This window comes from Eurytemora carolleeae, unplaced genomic scaffold (assembly GCF_000591075.1).
Source record: "Eurytemora carolleeae unplaced genomic scaffold, Eaff_2.0 scaffold1039, whole genome shotgun sequence".
Lineage (NCBI taxonomy): Eukaryota > Metazoa > Arthropoda > Copepoda > Calanoida > Temoridae > Eurytemora > Eurytemora carolleeae.
In genome coordinates, this window is record NW_019396937.1 from 32,474 (window position 1) to 57,152 (window position 24,679).

The window sequence follows — 24,679 nt, forward strand, 5'->3', positions numbered from 1 at the left end:
AGACAATTATTCTTGATTGTTAAAAAAAAATTACTTTTATATCAAAACCATTAAAATAAGAATGACAAATGTCTTCTCAATTAGCTGGCCTTGAATTCAAAACTAAATGTATTGAATCTCCAAACCTTTACTGTAATGTTTATTTAAGGGGGGGGGGGTGCGGTTATACCCTCCCCCCTCCCATCCTTTTCAGGGTTAAAATAAGATAGATTTTCCTGTACCTCACCTAGAGATGGGCGCGTACGGCTTTTTTCGTCCCATTTTAATCTCTTTTTCTCCGGTGTTTAGATGCCTATCTCTATCCACACACCCTCCCCTCCACTGTTTTTGGCTCCCAAGCCTGGCTCAGCCCCGGCCCTCGGTCCAGAGAATGTTTAAACCTATTTTACCCCAAATTTGGCTAAATTGTCTTTATTTGGTTTGTATTCTGTTGTGTGTGTAGATGCAGCAGGGGGGGGGGAGTCTTCGACATTTTAATATATATTTTGTAAGATTTTTATCTCTTGTTTCTTCAATCAGATATTTGTTATTTGATTCAAATATTTGGCTTTAGAAACATTTCTCTTAACACTTGATTGTAAAATTTCTCACAACATATTCAATCAAGAGGGAGGGGGAGGAGGGGGGAGAGGGCAACATTTAGCAGTGTTTGGTAATTTGGTAAATTGATGGTTGGATAACTTGACAATTTGGTAACCTGACATTTTGGTTACCAACATTTTTGTGATTTAACAATTTGGTAACAAACATTTTCGTTCCAGCTATTTCAAATACAAAATTTTCGACTTTTTTGTTGCCAAATCGTCAGGTACCATCATAGATATTTTACCATAATATGAGTTTTACCAAAATGTCAGATTACCAGGTTACCAATTTTTAGAATTACCATATTGTTAAGTTATCCAATTATTGTTTACTAAAATGTTGGTTACCAAATTGTTCAGTTATAAAATTATAGTTACAAAATTATTAGTTACCAAAAAATCCTTAGATTGATGAAGTACCATGATATAAATTCGTTTGAAGGTAAAATAAATTAAGTTGTGACTTATTAAAGCATGTCTCATCTTCAAACAAAAGGCATTTTAAGAGGAGTGTGACAAAAACCAGTCTCCCTCATGACCCCCTCCGGCTGTATCACTCCTAGTCCTATATGCAGAGTCCATTAGCGCCTGATCCAATCAGGGTTCAGTCATGTGTTTGTTGTCTATTCTAAACCAAAAGAAATAGTACAGTGGTAACATCTATCTTTCAATCTATCTCATTATCCAATTAGAGTTATGAATCCTTCATTCAGCACTATCAGTAAATGGAAATATCTACTTCTACTGAAACTATTGTGATATAAGTAAATAGATTGAGACTCTGGAGCTTTTATAGGGTTAAGATCTGCATATCACATCACAAGAAAATAATTATTCTATGGTAGTTTGCAGTTGTGCCTCTCTCTCTTACTAGTATTTGTATCATGTTCAAGATGTCTGCTGCAGTTCAATTTTAAACAATCACAAATAAATATGATATTTTAATGCTTTTTATATCTTTTTTACTGGGGGTTCAGTTACTTTATCACAGAACTAAATATAATCATTTTCCAAATATACTAGACTTTCAAAGCATTTTCTCTTTGTGCAATATAAAACATTTAAAAAAATGGTTGCTGATTTAATAATATTTTTTTCGTAGACCTTTAAATTTTACGAAATCAAAACTCTGAGCATTTCTAAATCTTCCCTGTGTTGATGTGAGTTGCCTCAAAAATGTTGGGCCTGATCGGTTCAGCCGGTTTGACATTTATTGGATACAAAGAAGCAAAAAAAAAACTTCAAAAATGGGAAGACCTTTAAAAATTCCACCTCCATGCCTTGTAGATCTAGACCTTGTCTTTTTCTGGGGGGGGGGGGATAAATAATTAAAAACAGGTACTAGTTTGTTATTTGTTTTAATTCAACATGTTTAAAATATTAAAAATATAAGAAATAAAAGAGATAGATTATATTTCTACTACTCTTATAAAAGTTATTCAGCGTTCCTAACTTAGGGTTTAATTTACATATATATTAAAGATATGCTAATCTTTCCATTATTATTTGATTTCCAATCTTCACAAACACTAAATAAATATAATACAGTTCATCTGTTTTTATTACATATTTCATTTACATATTTTTCTTACAATATCTCCTTTAAACTAGTTTCTCCAGAGTTTACTGTTTGAAGAGCAAAGGCCTAAAAACCACAAGTTTGATTTTTTAAAAAGATTTTTTATTAATAATAATTTATTTAAAACTTTTGTGAACGCATTTATAGCAAACTTTGAACAAATCTGGAAAATCAAAAAAAATCAATTCTTTTTTGTTAATATTTTAAAATCCCAAATTGAAAGAATTTAAACTTTTATATTTTCTCTCAAACAAGTTCCTAGATGACATGATGGTATTAATACTGCTGAAAGGCCCACTATTAACCAAGCTAAAGAAAAATTTTGTTTTAAATTAAATATTTTTTTAATAAAAAAAATTATACTTTTTTTTGTTACCTAGATAGTAATTATTTACAAAGTCTAGAAAAGGGTATATTGCCGAATGACCTATTAAAAAAAAAATAAAAAAATATATTGTGTAAAAAGGCAGCACATATATTTAAAATTACGATAAGAATGCTTTTTTTCTGAAATGAATTAAATTGGTTGAAATTTTGATATTCTCATCAACAGAATGTAAATAGTTAGTGGTGGTGAAAATTATTTCAAAAGTTAGCAATGTATTTAAAAAATAAACTTTTACCTTTATTTTGTTGTAAAATATTGTACAAGACATAAAGTATTCCATACAGAAGTGGGTATTTCCAATCCCTGTAAAAAAAAAAGCTTTTTGTTATATATTTGCTGATATAGCTTTTTATTTTTCTTACCTTTTCCTCCATTGTTGAGGAGTAGCGTAGATGCAAACAATGCAGTATATTGTGTTTAAGGTGTGAAAGAAATGATTTTTAATCGTCCACAAACCATCTAAAGAGACACCATTCTTTTCATTTAAAAGCAAGATTTTTTTCAACCAGTGTCTAATTTAGAATTAAAATGTTCTGTAAAATTCATTGAAAAAAATAATGAAAACTGTTAAAATCAATCTTTCTTTCAATTCATCAAAAAGACCTAAGAATGGTTAATAAACTCTTATATTATTAGAATTACAAACAAGCAGGCTAGTCACCCAGTTGTTCTGTCTTACTAACATGTATAGTGCTCACCCGGTAATCCTGTTAGGAACACATGTTTTGCTATTCACCCAGTAATCCTGTTTGGCAAACATATTTGGCCAGTCACCCTGTAATCCTTTTTGGCCAGTCACCCTGTAATCCTGTTTGGCCAGTCACCCTGTAATCCTGTTTGGCCAGTCACCCTGTAATCCTGTTTGGCCAGTCCCCCTGTAATCCTGTTTGGCCAGTCACCCTGTAATCCTGTCATGGTATTTATAGACGTTTAACCTTAATTTTCATTGATCCTACCTTCATCCACTGGTATAAGAAGTATCCAGGAAATGATAGATATGAATACAGCCATGGAATAGCTTACACTGCGTAGAATTGCTTCAAATCTAGATTCTAAAATAAGCTGACAATGTTTTCAAGAAATCGAATGTTACAGGAAAGGTCATCTTTGATCATCATTGCAGAAGTTTTAAATTTCAGACAAATATTTGAGTCTGAATTTGAATATTTAAATATTTAAAAGATTTGAGTCAGATTTGAATATTTAAATATTTTTAGTTTCAATGTACAAACAATTGTAGATAATATTTTCTGAAGTAGTTTTTATATTTACATACACATTCAATATATCTAGTTTTGTAAATTGTTTCTGTCTATCTCTGTAAAATGTTCACAGTTTTATCTTGGGTTGACTAAAATAAAGAAATGAAAATTTTTGATTTGAAATCAAACTTTATGGTTTTTGTAACTTTTTGTAACATTTTAATGTTTTCAACTTGAAGAAAGGAAAGCTGTTTCAATGAAAATAAATCTAGTTTTTTAAAGCAAGTTATATTCTGTTCATTAAAATCATTGTTGTTAAGATTGAGAATTGTATATTTTGAAATTGCTTCAACTGACAAACCAGTGCTTAGGATCCATTTAATTTTTATGCGGATCCGGATCCTGGATCCGCACTGGAAAAAATGTATCCGGATCCAGATCCGGATCCAGGTCATTTCTATAAGATTTACTGCATCTTTTTAACAAAAAATAATTTTCAAATTTTTTGTTTTATTTTTTTCGCATATTTTTATCCTAAAACTTGATGAATCATTCAGAAATGATGAAATTTTTATAATCTCTCTTTTTTTCAAAAGTTCAGATTTTGGATTTAGAAGTAAAAAAGGTGTTTTTTGCAGGTTTTGGTTGATATTTTACCCCTTGGATCCGGATCCGTGGATCCGCATATTTTTGCGGATCCGGATCCGGATCCAGGAAGCCAAAATCTTGCAGATCCAACGGATCCGGATCAGGATCCTAAGCATTGTGACAAACAATACAAAAATTGACAAGGGCGCTTTTAGGTAATCAACAGTGATAATTTATTAAACCTATAGCGGTGTTTCTACAAAAAAAGACCAAAATACAAAAATGAATTAATTTGTTTGGGATAATTAATGTATTTTTTTACAAATTACAATAATTTTAAAAATAAATATAATGAGTTAAGAATTTGTTTGGTTAAGGAAGGATATACCTTTAAAACAATAAGTAACTACAGAACTGACACACAGCAGCAACATACCCTGGTACATAAATACTTTTTAAATTTTCCATTAATTTACCATTTTTGTTGTATAATTATATTTCAAACTTGATCTTTCCTTAATTTCCTTGCATATTGCTTTATCTTTTTTTAAAGATTCTAATTCTGCTAAATAATCATGAAACATTTACTGTTACTACTAATTTAATCTTACTTAGCATTACTTCTATTTAAAAAATATTTGAATAGCCTAAGGTGATTTGTGCTGCAGACCAGAGGCGTATTCAGGGGGGGGGCTATTGGGGCTAAGCCCCCCTTGACCAGTGAAATCTATTGATTTCAGGGGGTTTTCATGCCCCAAGGGGTGCTGAGCCCCCCATGGAAAGAAAAAAAATTTAAGCCCTTTCCTGGACAAATTCCTGAATACACCCATGCTGCAGACAAATTACATCAAGAATTTTTTTTTGATTTTGCGATTTGTCAGGTTACGTGCATTGATTTAGTAATCACTTAATTGTATTGCCTGTATTATTTGCAAGCGGCTTACAAGGTAATCAAGGTATTTATTGCTCTTGATTATTAAACTGATCCATTGCTTTAAAACATTATTTAGGTGTTTAGAGGTTGGAACTTTTGTGTGAAGTATCGTTAATCTTGAACACCTTATCTCAATATTCAATGCGGGTACTTATAAATTTAGGATCAAGCATTGATCCCTGCAGGGTATGAAAATCACAGGAATCAAAGAGGAATTTAAGTAATCGAGACCCACGACACAAAAGTTGTGGCTAGTTCTGGTCCTGCAAAATGTTATTTTCACATTATTACTGTTTATTTTCTTATTTCTTTTTTTTGGTCAGTCAAAATTTCTAATTTGTATATCTTTCCAACCTGATGGTGTAAACCTTTGATATCCAAAACTATGATTATTTGTTTTAACAAAATTCATAGTGTAAAATATCTTTGGTACAAAGGTTAGGTTGCAAAGATATAGGGATTAAGAACCTGTGACAAAGACAGTGTTCCTTTAATATTCTAAAATAAAGGATCCTGTGATTCGCTTTAACCCGGACTAGTTTCTACCTGATATGTCAATGATTGCAGAATAAACAGAGGGAAGGGCTCCACCATCATATATTGTAGAAATACAATATTTAGTAATAGTGTTACAAGTTTTCCAATCATTTTCATACACGTCTGAAAACTAAGATTTAAAGGTTTCAAACTTAATTGTTTATTTCAACAAAATAACAACGACAACAACAATCATAACTTCTAAGTAAAAACAAAAAAATAGAACTGCCATGACCATGAGAGAAAGAAACAGAAATTTCTTGAATTTAGATATTTTCACATTTTAAAGTTAATCAATGGCATTTACATGATTTGAAAGAAGGTATTGAATTTCAAGAATATACTACAATGAATTTAAACTATGAAAGGTTAAGATGAATACCAGTTTAAAATGAAATTTAAAGGTCGAGGATTAGAACTAAGAGACTAAAAGAGAATAAAACCTGCAACAAAATGAAGCATGGTCAGATTATAAAATTTCTTTTAAGAATTTGTACAATAAGCAATTACATATATGGCACTCCACACATAGTGTTACAAAGGAATTGAGTCTTTGCCACAAACTCTGATTTTCTAATCCTAATATTTTTGCAATTTAAGTCTTAGACTTTAGCTATTTCAAACTATTAATTTTGTTAAATCAATACAATTAAATTTGAAATGTCAAAGGTTTACACCGTCAGGTTACAGAAATATAGAAATCAGAACATTCGAGTTTGTAGTAAAGACTCAAGAAAACTAGAAACCATTTAGATTTATTGAACTTTCATAGATTGAATAAAAGGTTAGTTTCACTTATGATTCCTGGGTGATGTTTAAGTACTTTGTTCATGAGTTGTATAATGGATCAGTTGATAATTTATAATTTTGTTTTGCATCTCAAGTCTCTTGATTCAAAACGTTTTTGCATCTTGATATAAAGCTAATGGGATGGAATATAATTGTTAACAAATGGAGACATTTTTCTTTATTAAAAACAAGTTTATTTGTTGTAAAGTTGAGATCCAATTAGAACAGAGGTCGGAAATGTGAAGTATCATTTATCTTAAATACTTGATCTCGATAATCCATGCGGGTACTTTTAAATCTGTGGATAAAAGCTTGAATTTATCCCTGCAGGGTATGATCAAAGAGAAATCAAATGATGGAGACTTGAGATCAATGCTTGATCCCAAGATTCACAACTCAATAGTTCTGACTTCTGTATAATACTGGGAGCAAAGAGATGATATAATAAACAGCCAGACAAATAATAACAAGTATACAAAAGTTTCACAACTGAAAAAATGCCCTTTATATTTCGATGATCTTAGATAGAAATTGGTCCCATACCAGAGTGAACAGTTTTTGTTTAATATTGTTGAATTTCTGTTTTAGCTTATGATAGTTTCTATCATTCAATTATGAGATATTTATACGTCATAAATAAGCAGAAATCAATTGAAAAGTAAATGGCATAAATGTTACACTATTGTATGATGGGTTTTAGATTGAAATTAAGGTATTATTTTCTAATTATTACGATAACTTTCCAAAAAAAAAGTTATGGGAACAATGTTTGTTTTGCTATTTTACCTCAAATCAATGAAAAAGGTTAAATATTGTAACTTATATATCATTTAATATTTAAGTTCACATTAATTAAAACTAACTGATACATATTAAACTAAAAAGACAAGCTCAAATTTTGCATAAGCAGACAAGGATTGGTATAAATGCTCCTATAGCTACAAAGACTGGTAGAAGAAAGCTTGAATCTTCCTCTGCATAAGGGTCGTTTACACGGGGACCACTGGGGTTTCTTCGCTTACTAGTGGATTCCTGAATATAATTTAGATTTAGCAATCGTCTAGAATATAATTGCTTTTCAAAATAAGGAATTTTGTTTATCCTATTTTTTTTTTAATATTTATGAAAGAATTAAATATTTTCTAACCTATAACTATAACCCAGTATTAAAAAATATTTTAAAAATTATTTTGATTAAATCAGATACTAGCTGAAGTGCCCAGCATTGCCAGTGGAATTTTAAAAACAATGGAAAAAATTTAAATTTTTCTAAAATCCATTTTTTAAACCTTTGTCATCCATGGGCTTCCTATTAAAATTTCAGCCAATTTGGTCTTGCAGTTTGGACAACTATAGCTAACATTTACATATATATGTACAATAAAACTTCAAATCATGTTTTAAATACTTATTTTCTAAATATATATATATATATACATCTTCTTAAATATATATATATATATATACATCTTCTTAAAATAAGTCTAGAACATGTTCTAATGTTTATTAAGATTGGTTATTGCAAGACACTGTGTTTCATGTTGGACATTTTTCAGCAGCATCTTTTATACTTATATAATATATAAGTAAGGATACAATAAAACTTCAAATCATGTGTTAAATACTTATTTTCTTATATATATTACATAGCGTCCCTAGATATAGATCTCATTCTCATATGAGCGGAAAGCTTTATTTTATAAATAAGAAAATGGCGCTTACCTTAAGATCTTCATTAATTTCCTCCTCCTCAGGTTCTAGGGGAAGGGGGGCCAATTGGGGCCAATCTTCTAATTTTCCCTAGATATATTCATTACAGCATGAGCAGAGGTTTTTAAAGTTATTTTCCCCAAAAATGGCGAATTATAATTCTGCCGGTTTGTCTAATTAGTAACTTCCATTTTTAAGTTTTAATACAATGCTAGTTAAAAGTTTAAAAGGAATGAAATGCTGGAAAACTTTTTCACTGTCCTAACTTTTCAAAATAAAGCACTGAAAATATGGTTGGTTGAAAGGGAGTGTTCGCGAAAAATGAAAGGGGGTATAGGCTTAATGCGATAAAAAAGCGCTTTTGATCGCTATCTGTTGCGTCTATAAGGAGAAAATTTTTAAAGACGTCTCATACCGAATAACTTAGCGCCCATACAAATTCAGAAAATTGCAACATACAACTTAGACCGTAAAAAATCAATTTAATTTCAAACAAATCATTCAGATATTACAACATATATTCATCGATTATCTTTCGCCACATTTGTATAGTTTATATTTTATAATATTTTATTTTTTTACAAAACGTTTTAACGGATTTCTATAAATGTGAGTGGTCCGCGGCATTCTTAGATAGTTGCGCAAGCGACAAGAAATATAATCAAATTAAAAACAAATTAATTTAACTATAGGTTGTAATATCTGAATGATTTGTTTGAAATTAAATTGATTTTTTTACGGTCTAAGTGATATGTTGCAATTTTCTCAATTTGTATGGGCACTAAGTTATGCGGTATGAGACGTTTTTAACAATTTTCTCCTTATAGACGCAACAGATAGAAGTAAGATTATTAGCGATCAAAAGCACTTTTTTATCGCATTAAGCCTATACCCACTTTCATTTTTCGCGAACACTCCCTTTAACAAATATTTTATTACCTTCATTAGAGCAATTGCATTTATTTTAGGGTTGTCTCTATAGCTCTTGATAAACTCAACCCTGTTAAGACAATAATATATTTTATTCACCTAATTTCAGTTCTTTTTATTTTTTGTATCATCTCCATTTTGACATTTAATATAAAAGATAATTTTACCCTTCTCACTCTTTAAGCAGTCAGAAATGTTTGAGAAGTCATAAATAGTTGGGATTATTTTTAAATGATTTAATTCCTGATATCTTCATCACAATCAAATCTTTTAATGTATTCATTTTACAAGGCTTCAAATGATGATTACCCAAAAAAATGAAAACAAAATTACAAAGAATTGACCCAAGAACTCAATTTTTTTTATTTCTGTATTTTTGCATTTGATATTTCAAACTGAGACTATTTGATCTAACAAAATTTATAGTTTAAATATTACTAACGCAAATTGGGCTTGTCTAAGAAAACTTTTAAGCGTTATTTACCCTCATAGAAACCTCATAGCACAGTTGAAGAATTATCATTAAAATATTATTATTATTAATATTATTATTAATTATCATTATTATTATTTTCCTGATCATTCCAGCTCGTATTTCTGATTCCTCTCCCTGAAGAACACATTTTTCTGTCAGAACTTTGTCAACAATATTTTAAATTTCTAATTTAAATCATGTTTTTCAAACCTGATAAAGTATCTTGTTGTCTTCAATTTCAAACTCTATGTACTCGTCATGGGCTACCCCTCGTCCAACCTTGACAAAGTAAAGAATTAAACATGAAAAAATATTTTTTTAATCCATTTATTTTATGAACAAACAAACTGCCCTCACCCTTTCAAATATGTCAAGATCTGAGACAACAGTTAAATCTCCATTTAACACCACGTCAAATACTTTAAGAGATAAAATCAGATTAGTTTTCAGTCATTTTTTAAAATGCAAAACTAGACTTGAAGAGGATAAGATTAATAATTATTTTTAACTCTGTCCTACTGTAATCACAAACACTAATTCTTATAAATATATACTTTTGAGGGAACCTTTCTATGCATTTTTTTTATTTTGAATTATATTATAATGCTTAAGTTTTGCATGACTTTTATTAGATAAGGAATAAATATACATTTTCTATGCATTTAGTATTAGGCTGGCCATAAATCAAAAGAAATAACATCATTCAAATTCAATTTCAAATTTCTGGCTTTATCAATTGTTTGATGGTTAATAAATGGTAACGCATAGAATGAAAGCTTCAGTAAATTCAGTACGTCTCAATAGGTTATAATATAAAAGATTAAACATTTAAATTAATCTTCAATGATTCCCTTTGATGGTTATATAAGGTGTTTCTTTTGACCTTTTATATTTGTTTGTTAAAAATCTGATTATTTTCCTTTCATATTTGGCGCGTTGAAGTAGACCTCACTCATCTTCAGAACCAGAAGATAGTTTCCATCATCTAAGTAGGAAAAATGTAATTTTATATAAAACTACTTCCTTAATTAAACCATAATTAATAATAAAGTGGTTGCAGTTGAAAATATTAGTGTCCAACTCTGTGAAATATTTATAGAAAAATACCTATCACCTTATCAAATATGAAACTATAAATACTATTTATTGAAATTACATCTATTGCTACACCCCTTCAGGTAATTACAATAATCCAAATTATTTTGTATCTGAACATCTGTAATTGAAGACCAACTGTTTACTTTTGTTGTCAGTTATATTAAATTCTAATATTTAGGTTATTTTAAAACTAATGAAGCAATTAAAAGTCCTGTCTATTCCTATTTTTGCACAAAATTTATCTTAAATGGCTGGTGGTTAATCCCTTTTTTCAATTAAGTCCTACATCATTTTGTTTATCCATGCCACATGTCAGGGGATTTTATCTCTCTGTCAGGGTAAGGATTTAAACTGATCTGAAACTGGTATATCATAGCTAAATGTCAGGGAATTATATCTCTCTGTCTGGTAATGGATCTAAACTGACCTGAAACTGACATATTATAGCTAAATGCCAGGGAATTATATCTCTCTGTCTGGTAAAGGATCTAAACTGACCTGAAACTGGCATATCATAGCTAAATGTCAGGGAATTATATCCCTCTGTCTGGTAAAGAATCTAAACTGATTTGAAACTGGCATATCATAGCCAAATGTCAGGGAATTTTATCTCTCTGTCTGGTAAAGGATCTAAACCGACCTAAAACTAGCATACCAAAACTAGGTAATTATATCTCTCTGTCTGGTAAAAAATCTAAAATAATCTGGAACTGGCATATCATAGCCAAATGTCAGGGAATTCTATCTCTCTGTCTGGTAAAGAATCTGAACTGATCTGGAACTGGCATATCATAACCAAATGTCAGGGAATTCTATCTCTCTGTCTGGTAAAGAATCTGAACTGATCTGGAACTGGCATATCATAACCAAATGTCAGGGAATTCTATCTCTCTGTCTGGTAAAGAATCTGAACTGATCTGGAACTGGCATATCATAGCCAAATGTCAGGGGATTCTATCTCTCTGTCTGGTAAAGGATCTAAACTGATCTGAAACTGGCATATCATAGTCGGAAGTCAGGGAATTATATCTCTCTGTCTGGTAAAGGATCTAAACTGACCTGAAACTGGCATATCATAGTCAAAGTCAGGGCATTCTATCTCTCTGTCTGGTAAAGGATCTAAACTGACCTGAAACTGGCATATCATAGCCAAATGTTTGTGGATTGTATCTCTCTGTCTGGTAAAGGATCTGGTCCTGTTGGGGTATTCGACCAATCATTAACTGTTTCCCGTAATCTGAGGGAACCCCAACCTAAGTAGCAGTATTTACAATTCCAGATTTAACATAATTAACCAACTCAGAACTATTTAACTAAGTTTTGTTTGATCTGTTGTAAGTATGAAAACTTGATTTGTAATTATGAAAAGTTAATTACAAACTTGATGAATTTAATCTAAAGATATTTATGTCGTAATGTTCCTAAGAGAACTCAGATTAATCTTAGCAAAGGTTGGATATCAATCTTTTTATTCAATGTTTTATTAAACTAACATCAATTCATGGTATATAGGGGACTGAAGTCTTTATTTCGAGTGACTAAGTGAGTAAACTTTAAACCTGGAGGTCTGACTAAGAATGAGATGAACATTGCTGTTTTTTTTATATTAAAAAGTGTTGCATTTTGTTAATTTCATGCATGTCTCTGAGGCATAAAGGCGCAAATCACTTGCAAAAAGAATCCACAATTGAATTATCAATTTTTAGTAAATCAAAAGTTTGAAGGGCACTTTTGAGAATCAGAAATGACACTCAACAATTTGAAAATTATGTAGAACAGTCCCTTTAAAACTTTGGTGTGAAGTGGGGTCTACAGTGTATTTTCAAATGTTCTGAAAACCATTAAAAATAATAAATTAACCTTGTTAGTATCTTTCTCATAATGGACTCCAAAGATATCAGTATGAGCTTCACCACCACAGTTAACAGCATAGATAATATCTCCTAAACATAAGTTATCTTTCAATTCATTTATAGTGATTTAATGTGAAGATAGTATTTATTTCTACAGAAAATAAATCGAAAATTTCAAACATTTCCTTTTTCCCTAATTGATTTTATTATTTGGCTGTGAGAAATCATTAAAACCTCAGAGAAGAATGTCGGTAAACATAACTAGGCTAAACCATATTAGATTTTTTAGGAATTTAACGGAGAATACCGGGCTCTCGAGCCAGTATATATATATTTATATTTTTGTTAGAATTAGCTGGCCAAACAACCAATTAGCTGAATTTTTTTTGGAACCCCTGGGTACCCTGGGGGTGGCATAAGGTCAATTTTTTTGATATTTTTTTGTTATGATTAGCATTGTAATACCTATTTTTAAAAGCCATAATATCAATATGTTTGCTATAGTTTATTTTATGAAAAGACTAAAAGACTGTAAAGATGTGTCTATAATGTCTCCGAAAGATGAACAGTGGAGACGGACAAGTTTACTCTGTTTGTATACTGCAATTTTCTTGTTTTTCTAAGTACAACCGTATGCAGTCAAAACATAAACAAACAAAATATGAACATAGCAGACGAAACTCTTACAGATTACAGCTTTCTCAGTAGGTATCACTATACTAAATCAAAGAATTATTTGAAAAGACGATATCGAATTCGTCACTGAAATCCCATGTTTATTGGGACACCCTGTATGAAACTGTCTCGTGACATGGTTATAGAGCATATACGTTAATCAATCAATCAATCAATCTATATTGTTTACCTAATCCAACAGTTTGACCAAGGAGTAGAAGAACTCCAAGGAGAGGTACAGTGCTCACCATTTTAATCTGGAAAGAAAATAAAAATAATTAAATTAAAAAGGATTTTTAAACTTGTTTTGGGTCTGTCCTAGTATACGATTTTTGGACCCAAAACGAACCAAATGTTCAATATTACGAACCAAATGTTCAATATTACGAACCAAATGAAACGCATATTTATGTTATGCATACTATGCATATTTATTTATGTGTCTGCTGTTGTAATCAGGGAAATATTGTTGGGAAATAAATATCCTTCAACGACTGAGAATCTCGTTTCTAACCGTCAACAACAATGCTTGAGCTCGATATCCTCGATGACAATTTTTAGATTTGAGGGTTTAGTGCTTTATGCCTGAATTTTCCGGGTACGACCACGGGATATTAATATAATCAATAGGACTACACAAGATACGGGTAACTGCTTGATTCCAGGATTAACAACTCATAAGTTTTGACTTATATTCTGTTAAGCCCTTAAAAAAGTCCCAATACGTTTCTTCTAAAGTCCTGGAAGGATTTTGTTAACTCTGCTGACAACTTTGTCACTTAAATAAAAGGTGTCCAGTATGGATTTCGAGGTCATCACTATTTCATACAATAGTTCCTTGTTCTGCAATGTTGAATACTGATATTCAGTGATTAAAGATTTGAATATTTTAGATTGGTTGGGGCTGTGATGGGAACACCAGCTGACGTCATCAAGGTAAATAATATCAATAAAAATTGATTAATAAAATTTGTTCTTAATTTCTATAAAAGTAAAAAAAAGGAATTGAGTCTTCATCACAAATTGTGATTTTCTAATCTCTTTATCTTTGCAGCCCAATGTCGTAGACCGTAGATATTTCAAACTTTCAATTCTGTCGGATCAAATAATGTAATTTTGAAATATTAAAGATTTACATGATTAGGTTGTAAAGATTTCGGATACAGTGGTAGGCGAATATATAAATACAATGAAGACGACTTTTTTACGTAACTTTCGATCTTTTTAATCGATAGCTTCTCTTGACGTCTATATTTATGTGTATCCATGCTGTTTAAAGCTTGATATAAATTAAAATTGAAATCGAAAGTCGATTGCATTAGTAAAATTGCCTATCAGTGTATGGTAAATTTGGGTTTATGAATAATATATAACATATTCATTTATCTGCTAATGCGAGCACTTATAATACTATTAAGCTTCTTATTACATAGTTAATGGAATTTTTTTTTATATTTTAGATCATGAAACCTCAAGATTTATGTTTTTATAAGTATTTTCCTTTTACTCTATGTGCTCTATAGAATAGATATTTTAAACAACATGGACAATTTTATAGCAGTTAGTAAAACCAGTTCTTCTTCTAGCATTTCTGGATTAGCTGTTAATTTGAGCACTAGAAACGAAAAGAGTTTTTGCCACAAACTCTAAATTTTTTTATTTCTACATCTTTGTAAAGCGATGTCGTAGACCTTTGATATTTTAAACTATGAATTCTGTAAGTTCAAAATGTCTACGTTTAAAATATCAAGAATTTACACCATCAGGTTGCAAAGAGTTTGTGGCAAAGACTCAATTCCTTTATCCAGAGCTATGACTAAAATCTTAGTTGGAGGAAAAGCCCTTCTCCACATCGACTTTTCAAAGTGAAAACTGAATTAATCTGTAATATATATATTATATAATGTAGTAAATTAATTTGTAATCTATACATACTAGCCTTAGAGGGCGCTTCGCGCCCATCTTCTAAATTAATTGTGAACATGTTCTCTTTATTTGTATGTCCGAGCTTAACTATGGAACCTTTTAATCCTTTGCCTCAAATTTGTATTGGTGAACTCGGTAGAATCACGGGAATGTTCTTAGCTTGGTTTTTAAATTCTGAGTTTAGATGATTGATAAAGTTTGGTTTTTAGGCAAGGCTTGGTTTCCAAGCTTTTCAATATTAAAATTTAAATTTTATTCAGTTTCATAAGCGTGTATATTTCACGATTAAAGATCTTGTTGTATCATTGATTTAATTTTTAACATATTGCGCGAATTTTTTATTTCCTCATGCGTCTTCGAGTAATTTTTCTTCCACAGTTGCGCGCTAATCGCGTAGATATTATTTTTCGTCAATGTCGTTGAGTATAGAGCGTTATTGAGCGTTATAGAGCGTTATTGAGCGTTATGGAGCGTTATTGAGCGTTATGAAGCTTTATAGTTACAGATTTGTAAAGTTTAATATCAAATTAATTACAGAATTTAATGGAAAAGAATGAAAATACATTAATGGAAAAAAGCACAATTGTAAACCTTATAACTGCGTTCTTTTAAGGGGACTGTAAGCGTAAATTCCAGTGACCCATCATGCAGAGGGGCCGTAGTTTCTCCGTTGATACTTGATAAGCAACAACCCGCAAACAAAAATAAACAGTTTAAAGAAACAAAAACAATGATATCTATATTTCAAGCTTGATCAGATACAGCTGTTAAGGGTACCGTTGTAAATCAAGCATTACCATGTTTGCATGGAGGGTCACTTGAAATTATGTTTACAGTCCCTTTAAAGAATTGTTTAATCTGCAGGCTCGGATGATGAACCAACCAACAGATGGGAACGGACGGGGAACCCTCTACAGGAATTAAAGTTTTCAACTAAAAAATATTTCCTTTCAATCTATATTTTCAATAGATTGTACAAAACAACATTTAAGTATATTTAGTAGAATTCATGTAATTTTTTTAACTTTTAATGTCTGCATTAACCTCTAATCAGCTTTTCAAGTCAAGCATTCTTCAGTTAGACAATAAAACTGGAAAAAAACTATATCTAAAATGGAGCAGAATGTCCCATACAAACTGGTTTCGATAAATTTTTTTTCTTTCAAAATTATGAGAATCAGGGTCAGTCAACAAAAGGAAAAGAAAAGGAAAGAGAGAAACGATGACAAGAAGAAGAATCAACTGTATCCAATTTATAAGATTAAAAATTCAAAAATAATAAATTGTTAAAAAAATGTCTGTTCATGAAATACATTTGATACTTCTTCTTACTCAAGAGTGATTTTGTAGTTTTCTGTGAATGCACTCCAGATTTTCAGACTAGTTTTCAAAAAAAATTAAGAAGCGTCTAATCTTTAAATTAAATTACTTTGACAAAAAATACCCTCTCATTTTTAAAGCAAAGTTTTATTTTATCTTTTTTGAACTTCTAGGGAAAACATTAATTTAAAAATAACTCTTCAAATCTGAAGAAAACTTTTATCAAGGAATTCTTTTGACTGTCTCCGTCAAACCGTACAGGGAGAAGGATTCCTAGGTTGGTATAAGTTTTTAGTATTTTGACATTTTTTTAGTTTTTTTTACAATTTATTTTTAAGTTAACATTTTTTTAACAAAATTTTAAATTTTTTTCAGTGTTTTAAAATATTTTAAAAAATATTGACCTTTTTTAGTATTTTAAAGTATTTCAAATAATATTTACCTTTTTTTAGTATTTTAAAGTATTTTAAATAATATTTCTTTTTTTTCAGTATTTTAAAGTATTTTAAATAATATTTACCTTTTTTTAGTATTTTAAACAAAATCAACTTTTTTTAAACAATACTTACTTTTTTATAGATATTTTTTCATAGTATTTTAGACAAAATTGATATTTTTCATAGTACTTTTAACAAAATTAACATTTTTTCTAGAATTTTTAAATAAAATGACAATTTTTTTAGTATTTTAAACAAAATTTCCTTTTTTCTAGTATTTAAACAAATTGACACTTATTATAGTATTTTAATATTTCAGCTGTGTATAAAGGATTCCTGCCTTGTTGGCTACGAATGGCTCCCTGGTCTCTCACATTCTGGCTTTCTTACGAACAGATCAGACGGTCATTTGGGGCAAAAGCCTGGTGATCTGGACGCCAAGATGTTGTTTGGTTTTTAAAACCAGTTTAGAGCTTTTATTACACGTTTTTATGATTCAATCAATTGAAATATTCTTATATCAGATTAGAGTTTAGATATGCTCAGACTTGATGGAAATATTAAATAATTAACAAGCTTTAGGCGCGTGTTAAATCCTGGGTCCAATCATAGAAGAGAACGTTTTTAACAATCAATTTTTCTTTTAAAATATAAGACAATTACCGACATTATTAAAACGTGAAAATGTGGATATTTAAAAGCACAACTCATATGAATAAACCATCAATTGGTCAACTTTTGTTTATATATTGATAGATGAATAATGTGTTTTATGTTTATTGTACTGCAACTGTCTGTATTATAAGCAACTTAATATATAATGTGTGGACCTTGCACATCAAGTTCTATAGAATTTTCCTTATTGATGATTATAGGTTGTAATATCTGAATGACTTGTTTGGAATTACATTGATTTTTTAACGATCCGAGTCGAAAAATGCAACCTTCTGAATTTGTATGGACGTTACGTTCTTCAACAGATAGAAGTAACATTAGTAGCAACCACCATCGAATATTTTTCGACATAAGCCTATGCCCCTTTTCATTTTTCGCAGACACTCTTTAAGCAAGTAATTGTCATCACATAAAAAGCTTTTTTATCATTCACTTCATTATCGAACATGTTGTTACATGGTTCAGTACAGTACAGTACAGTACAGTACTGTGTCGTTCCTATTACCATTTCATTAATAAACAATTTGCACACATGTGTCACGTATGTATACCATTTAAAATTATGTTATTTTTTAGTGGTTAAGGCGTCTGTGTAACATTACAATAACATTTTTACTCTCATTGGTACATGGTTTGTAATTACTAATATTTTTGTTTACAACTTATTATTTGTATTCCCTATGCGACATATATATATATATATATAGGAAATACAGATATTGTTCATTAACTGTCAAAAAAGTATAATTACATTCGAGCTTATTGCCAGAGAGCTGTCAATTATGCGGGTATTATCTACTATCAGCCAGATTTCTTCAAAGATTTAGTCTTATTCAAAAAGAAGTGGAATTTCTCAACAGTTGTCAACCTATTTTTACAAGTTTGATCCTTAAAACTAAAATTTTTAAATTAAAACCGAAAGTGTCTAATTTTAACGAAATCATTCACATCTTTGGTAATTTTAAAAGCACAAAAAGGGGAAGAAATAACTTTTTATTTTAAAAAAAATTAGTTTTTAATAATATATTTAAAGTAAATAGATAATGGTCAACACAATTAAACAGGGTGCCAACACGTCTGTATACATACCCTGTCACAGTTCTTGTTGTACTTCATTTCCTGTACTTCACTCTTGTTCTTTCCTTTGCTTCACTTTTCCATCATGCTCTTGGTTGAATTTTGAAAGAGAAAGAAGTTTTTGTACGTCCCTATAACCACCAATATATATTAATGGTTCTGAATTTTGTTGTAGACATCCTGTTCCTACATTCTATGTGGTTCTGATTTGTGATCTGATTTAGCAGCAAGGAGATATTGAATAGAAGGAGGGGGCGATAGGGTTTCCGTATACTTTGCTGTGACGTTTTTAAACTGCTGAAGAACTAGTTTTTGCGTAACAACAATAATAAAGATTGTAAACAATAACACAAATTATAAACGGACATCTAGGGGGGGGGGCAGGATAACCTTGAATTTTATTGAAAATATCTCTGTAATAAGGTCCTTTTCGTATAAAACTAAAATCCTTAACTTTCACAATCTTTTTTCACAAGATAATACTACTTTCACAGTTTACTTACTCATGTTTGTTTACATTAGATCGGCTGCCTTTGTTATTGTTGTTAGGCAAAAACTAGTTCTTCAGCAGTCCAAATACGTCACAGAAAAGTGTACGTAAACCCTATCGCCCACTCCTTCTATTCAATATCTCCTTGTTTAGCAGAATCATTTTCTGCTTTAGTTATTTAGTTATTTAGTTATTTAGTTATTTAGTTATCAGTTTTCAGTTGTTTTTGCCTAACAAGATGATCAAACTTAAAGGTTTAGGCAGGGGGGTAGATGAGGACCCACTTGGGAGGATATAGGTCAGGAAATTATTTAAAATTGTTTGTACTTTTTTATATTCTTTATTTCTTGGACGTTTTCAACTTATTCTCTTGATAATTTGGAGGAGTTGGCAGTTCGGAATAGATTAGGAAGAGGCTTATTTTTTTATTGCTTAAAAAAAGCCTACTTATTCCTCGATTTATAGTTATTTCCGACTTGTTGGGAATTGATGAACTCATTTGTTTTGCACCACATTATGCATATTTTATACCCAACTCTGGAGAAGATCATAACATGTATCAGCGTGTACTTCATCCCTGATTTTTTAAGTTTCTGTTTTCCTGTTTGAAGGTGAGATGTATGTGAGAGAAAACTAAAGATAGAGTTAAACTTATATCTTGTCTGGGATGAGTTGTGTATTCCATGTAGCGCCTTAACTACTCCCAACCCTGGGACCATCTCATGCCTGCTCCGTTTCGCGGAATCATATTTGTAAAATTAGATTGAAAATAAATACCGAAGATTTTTTCTAAGATAGAAGACGATTTTCTATTCGTCCCTTCAATTGTTAAGAAATTCCGCTTCTTAGCAAATATTTCTGTCAAATAAAAGCTGTCAATATTGATAACGCAAATGAGCTGTCAATGCAGAAGGCTGTCAATACAAATAGCTGTCATCACAGATAACAGAGAAAACTGTGAATACAGAATGCTGTCAACAACTGTCAATACAGCTAGCTGTCACCACAATAGCACAGAGAGTTGTCAACATACGTAGCTGTCAGCTCTGATAACACAGAGAACAGTCAAAACAGATGGCTGCAACACTGATAACACAGATAACTGTCAAAACATTTAGCTATCATCTCTTATAACACTGGTTGAGCCGTCAAATTATCAAACGTCATGTTCCAGACACTGACAGCTCTCAAATACGTTAGGCTCCCGTCACGTTACAGACAGCTGTCAAATTCACAAACAGCATCAATAAAACGAAACAGTACGTTATCTAGTACATGAACAGTACATTATCTAGTACACGAACAGTACGTTATATAAAACACGAACAGTACGTTATCTATTAAACAAACAGTACGTTATCTATTAAACAAACAGTACGTTATCTAATACACAAACAGTACGTTATCAAATTACACAAACAGTACGTTATCTATTTTACAAAAAGTACGTTATCAACTCCAAAAACAGTAATCAATCACGCAAACAGTAATAAATCACGAAAACAGCTATCCAGTACACAAACAGGTATCAATTACACAAACAGCTCTCACTTACACAAACAGCTATCAATTACACAAACAGGTATCTATTACACAAACAGGTATCAATTACACAAACAGCTATCACTTACACAAACAGCTATCAATTACACAAACAGCTATCAAAGGTATCAATTACACAAACAGCTATCAATTACACAAACAGCTATCAAGTACACAAACAGGTATCAATTACACAAATTACACAAACAGCTATCAAGTACACAAACAGGTATCAATTACACAAACAGGTATCAATTACACAAACAGGTATCAATTACACAAACAGCTATCAATTACATAACCAGCTATCAATTACACAAACAATTATTAATCAGCCATGAATTGTACATTGTACAGTAATCTAAGAAAGATAAATATTTATCATATAGTTTAATAACATATACCTGGTGCATACAAAACTACATTCTTTTTTAAACCATTTTCATCTTTCATAACTTGTTAAGTAATATTTCCCATGGGAGTCTAAAAAGAGTTTTTTTTTCTAAAGTTTCTAGAAATTAAATATTCTCTGTTTTAATATTTTAATAAAAATTAAGAATTTTCCAGGAGAAGTTAATAAAGGGCTTTCATTGGGGTGTAATATTTTTACTCTAGGTAGATTAGATATTCTTTGAATGGAATCTAGATTCTAGGTACTGAAGAAGAACCTCAATTCTAAATATTCTCTTTTTCTCTAGTTCTTATCCAAAGACTGTTGTCAAATCATAATTATAATTGTAATTATAATTATAATTATAATTATAATTTTCAGTCCTGGAAAAACTTTTTTTCTCTAATGGAATAATTAAAGTACATTCTTCTGTATGATTTGTACGTTTAAATACGTTTAGGTACGTTTTATGTACGTTAAGGTACATAGCTCAAGATTCTAATTAAACTTAATTTAAGAGAGGAATCGCGTAGTGATACTTCAGAAATCACTGGTTTAAACAAATTTTGTCGTTTGATTATAAACTGTATTTTTATATATTATGTTGTTGTGAAACTCCTCAAGGGGGGCTGTAAAATATCCTTAAGTTGCCCCTAATTGTAAAAAATTCCACTTGCCTCTAATTCATGGTTTAATTTTAGCCAACAAATTCCAAAGCTTTCACTGAATGTTCACTGTAAAGGGTTTCTTTAGTAAACATAAAGAGTGGAAAATATTTTCATTATATTTTAGCGTTTATTGACCAATCCTGTATTTTTGTTTTAAAATACTAATTTTGCTAATTTTTAGCAAAGTTTTGTACACGTAGTAGATCATTATATAGTTTATGTATTTAAAACTAAATATATATAATGTCACCTATAATAGTTATTTTTTTTTACGATTTGGATGGTGTTCGGAGGCCGAATTCAAAGAATTTGAGCCGTGGCTTAAATTTGAGACTCGCCTCAAATATGGTTGGTTACACTTAAAATCGTATTCAATGTTTAAGATTTAAGCCGGCGCTCAATTGAAACCGGTTTTTGGCGGATTTGAGACGCGGCTCAAATTCATTGAATTCGGACTCGGGATGTTTTTTTAGCTACTGAAGCTAGGAAAGGAGGGGGAGTGGAGCCGGGGGAGATACCATTTGGTTTAGCAATTACAAAAATGTATTTAATTAAGCTTCTGAAGAGCCGAAAATTGAAATCAAACCTTACTTTGTCCAATAATTTAATAAACATCCATTTGAGCGTAAAATAAAATTTGCCGGTTGGGGTGGTGGAAACTAAATTTCTGTGTGCTGCGCCTGTCTCTAAATTTACCCACTCTAGAAAATACTGTACTCCACTGCTGCTGATATATACGGAGAAAAGACTAAAAAGCAGGATCAATTTAATTTGTGGAAAAATTATTTCCAGCTTTTCAGTTATAGTTAAAGCATATAAAAAGAAGATTATGGCCCTAAAATGTGCTTTGAAAATGATGGAAACATTTGAATTATTCTTTTTAATTTCTAAAAATTGAGCTAAGAAAAGCAATTCGGGAAATAAGCTCTCAAGGGCTTAAAGATAAAAATTGATTATTTATAGAGTTTTAAAAAATTATCAAGTAACTTGAGGATGAACTTGTTACTTTAAAATTTAAAAAAACAAGTTTTACGTAATATATGGTATGCTCAGAAAACAAGTTTTACGTAATATATGGTATGCTCAGAAAAAATAGACATGCTCGGAATTTGAATACAAAGGAATTGAGTCTTTGCCACACATTCAGTTTTTGTAAAACCTATATCTTTGCAACCTTATGATTAAACCTTTGATATTTCAAACTTACATTATTTGATCCTACAGAATTCATAGTTTGAAATATAAAAGGGTACGATATTGGGTTGCAACGATATTGAAATTAGAAAATCAGAGTTTGTGGCAAAAACTCAATTCCTTTGAACAGTAATTAACATGTAACAATTTCATCATTTTCCTTTCGAGTAAAGTTGTATTAATTTATTAACTAGTTAAAAAAGTTGGCTTCCTCTGAAGCCGCTCCATCCCTGTATGCTGCTCTGAAGCCGCTCCATCCCTGTATGCTGCTCTGAAGCCGCTCCATCCCTGTATGCTGCTCTGAAGCCGCTCCATCCCTGTATGCTGCTCTGAAGCCGCTCCATCCCTGTATGCTGCTCCCTCTTCAGTTTTGTACATTTTCCTCAGATGCAGCTGTCTTCCATGAACTGTTTTAAAAATTTCAAAAACCTTAAAGGAAGTTGAAGCTTTTTCAGAAGAATTTAGCACTTGTACACTTCTGAGCACAGAACAGAGATTAGAATAGAAAGGAAATAAAATTATCACTCGGTATGGATTTGGTCAGTCCCTTTGAAAAGAAGTTCATGTAAATGTTCACAAAGTATGCGCTAGAGATGTCAACGTTTTGATTTTTCTAGATTTTAGCTTTCGTTACGATAGTGTTGTAAAGGCATACACAAGGTGATTAAGCTTCTCTAGGACTCTCTCCGATGTGTTAAAACTGTTAGTCGCAAAATATATTTCAAACCTGAAACAAGGATGATTTAATTACAATGTTTCTGGAGTTACAAAATGCGAGTATTTGTTTTAATAAAAAAAATGGCAAATGATCAACTTTAAGAAACACAAATGGTAAGGATACAGTTTAAGGTTGTTGAATGAGCGGAGTAAATATTTATAAACTGATAAGTTGATACTATTGAAAAAAAAGTTCCGAACATTGTTCGTTGCTAGTATTATGATTGTATTTGAAAGGGTAACTTACTATTAGGTCTTAACACACTCGAAATAGAGAGGTGATTGATTTGTGACTAAAACATAATTGTCTTCTGAAAATAATTGCTTGTTTAAAAAAAAGAAGAAAGATTGTTTTCACTTGATATTTTAACTTATTTTACTTTAACATGAGCGGTTTTGGTACACAATTGAGTTTCAGGGTCGGGGGGGGGTTGGGTTTGGTGTGTATGTCTCCGTCAGAGAAATAAATCCTTGGCAAACCTGGTAAAGACGACTTTCAAAGGCTCTGGGGAGTTTAAAATGATTTTGTTCAACAAGTGTTCATCAAAAGTATAAACGTTTGAAACGTTACGTTGCACATTATGAAATTTTATGGCATAGAGTAACGTTACGTAATGAATTTTCTGCACTTGAATACCTTATACAACGTTAAGCTTTAGTAAATGTTAGTGAAAAACAGTAAGCTCCGTTGCGCTTTTGCTTTTCCCGTTTTAAAAAACTTTCCCAACGTTGCGTTAAAGCTTATGCAATATAACCACAATTTTTTAACGTTCCACTTTCATGCAAGGTAAATATTTTCAGAGACCTTATGTTACACTTTCACTTGGTTAAAAATCTAAAAGATGACAACGTTTTGCTTTAATAGAACGTCATTGGGGCAGAGTTCAATGCATTTCAGTG

At 30.9% G+C, this 24,679-nt stretch overlaps 3 protein-coding genes and 1 long non-coding RNA gene across 5 annotated transcripts in view; 2 read left to right on the forward strand and 2 right to left on the reverse strand.

Annotated features, from left to right (window-relative positions):
- The window catches only part of LOC111710312 (mitochondrial uncoupling protein 4), a 42,231-nt gene extending 23,998 nt beyond the window's left edge, over positions 1-18,233 (forward strand). For both annotated transcript variants that reach the window (XM_023484373.1, XM_023484372.1), the window contains 4 exons: positions 14,236-14,278; positions 16,133-16,185; positions 16,816-16,865; positions 17,345-18,233. In XM_023484373.1, coding sequence (XP_023340141.1) covers positions 14,236-14,278; positions 16,133-16,185; positions 16,816-16,865; positions 17,345-17,454 — 256 coding nt within the window. In that variant the 3' untranslated portion in view covers positions 17,455-18,233. The remainder of the gene's footprint in view (positions 1-14,235; positions 14,279-16,132; positions 16,186-16,815; positions 16,866-17,344) is intronic.
- LOC111710314 (uncharacterized) lies at positions 2,128-5,938 on the reverse strand. The gene is made up of 8 exons (XM_023484376.1): positions 5,822-5,938; positions 4,730-4,778; positions 3,508-3,603; positions 2,914-3,010; positions 2,787-2,854; positions 2,540-2,590; positions 2,422-2,472; positions 2,128-2,229 (listed from the first exon to the last, which is right to left on the reverse strand). Exons 1-8 carry the CDS (start codon positions 5,927-5,929, stop codon positions 2,192-2,194), a joined length of 558 nt encoding a protein of 185 aa, XP_023340144.1. The 5' UTR covers positions 5,930-5,938; the 3' UTR covers positions 2,128-2,191.
- LOC111710313 (malectin) lies at positions 7,092-13,603 on the reverse strand. The gene is made up of 10 exons (XM_023484374.1): positions 13,533-13,603; positions 12,675-12,757; positions 11,944-12,067; positions 10,636-10,701; positions 10,074-10,135; positions 9,927-9,995; positions 9,817-9,851; positions 9,251-9,311; positions 8,324-8,401; positions 7,092-7,633 (listed from the first exon to the last, which is right to left on the reverse strand). The coding sequence occupies exons 1-10, from the start codon at positions 13,591-13,593 to the stop codon at positions 7,493-7,495; spliced, it is 780 nt and encodes a 259-aa protein (XP_023340142.1). The 5' UTR covers positions 13,594-13,603; the 3' UTR covers positions 7,092-7,492.
- Positions 18,234-19,822: 1,589 nt separating the features above from the next.
- LOC111710315 (uncharacterized) lies at positions 19,823-22,121 on the forward strand. The gene is made up of 2 exons (XR_002767032.1): positions 19,823-20,849; positions 21,020-22,121. It is a non-coding gene; the product is annotated as an uncharacterized LOC111710315 (long non-coding RNA).
- Positions 22,122-24,679: the final 2,558 nt, after the last annotated feature.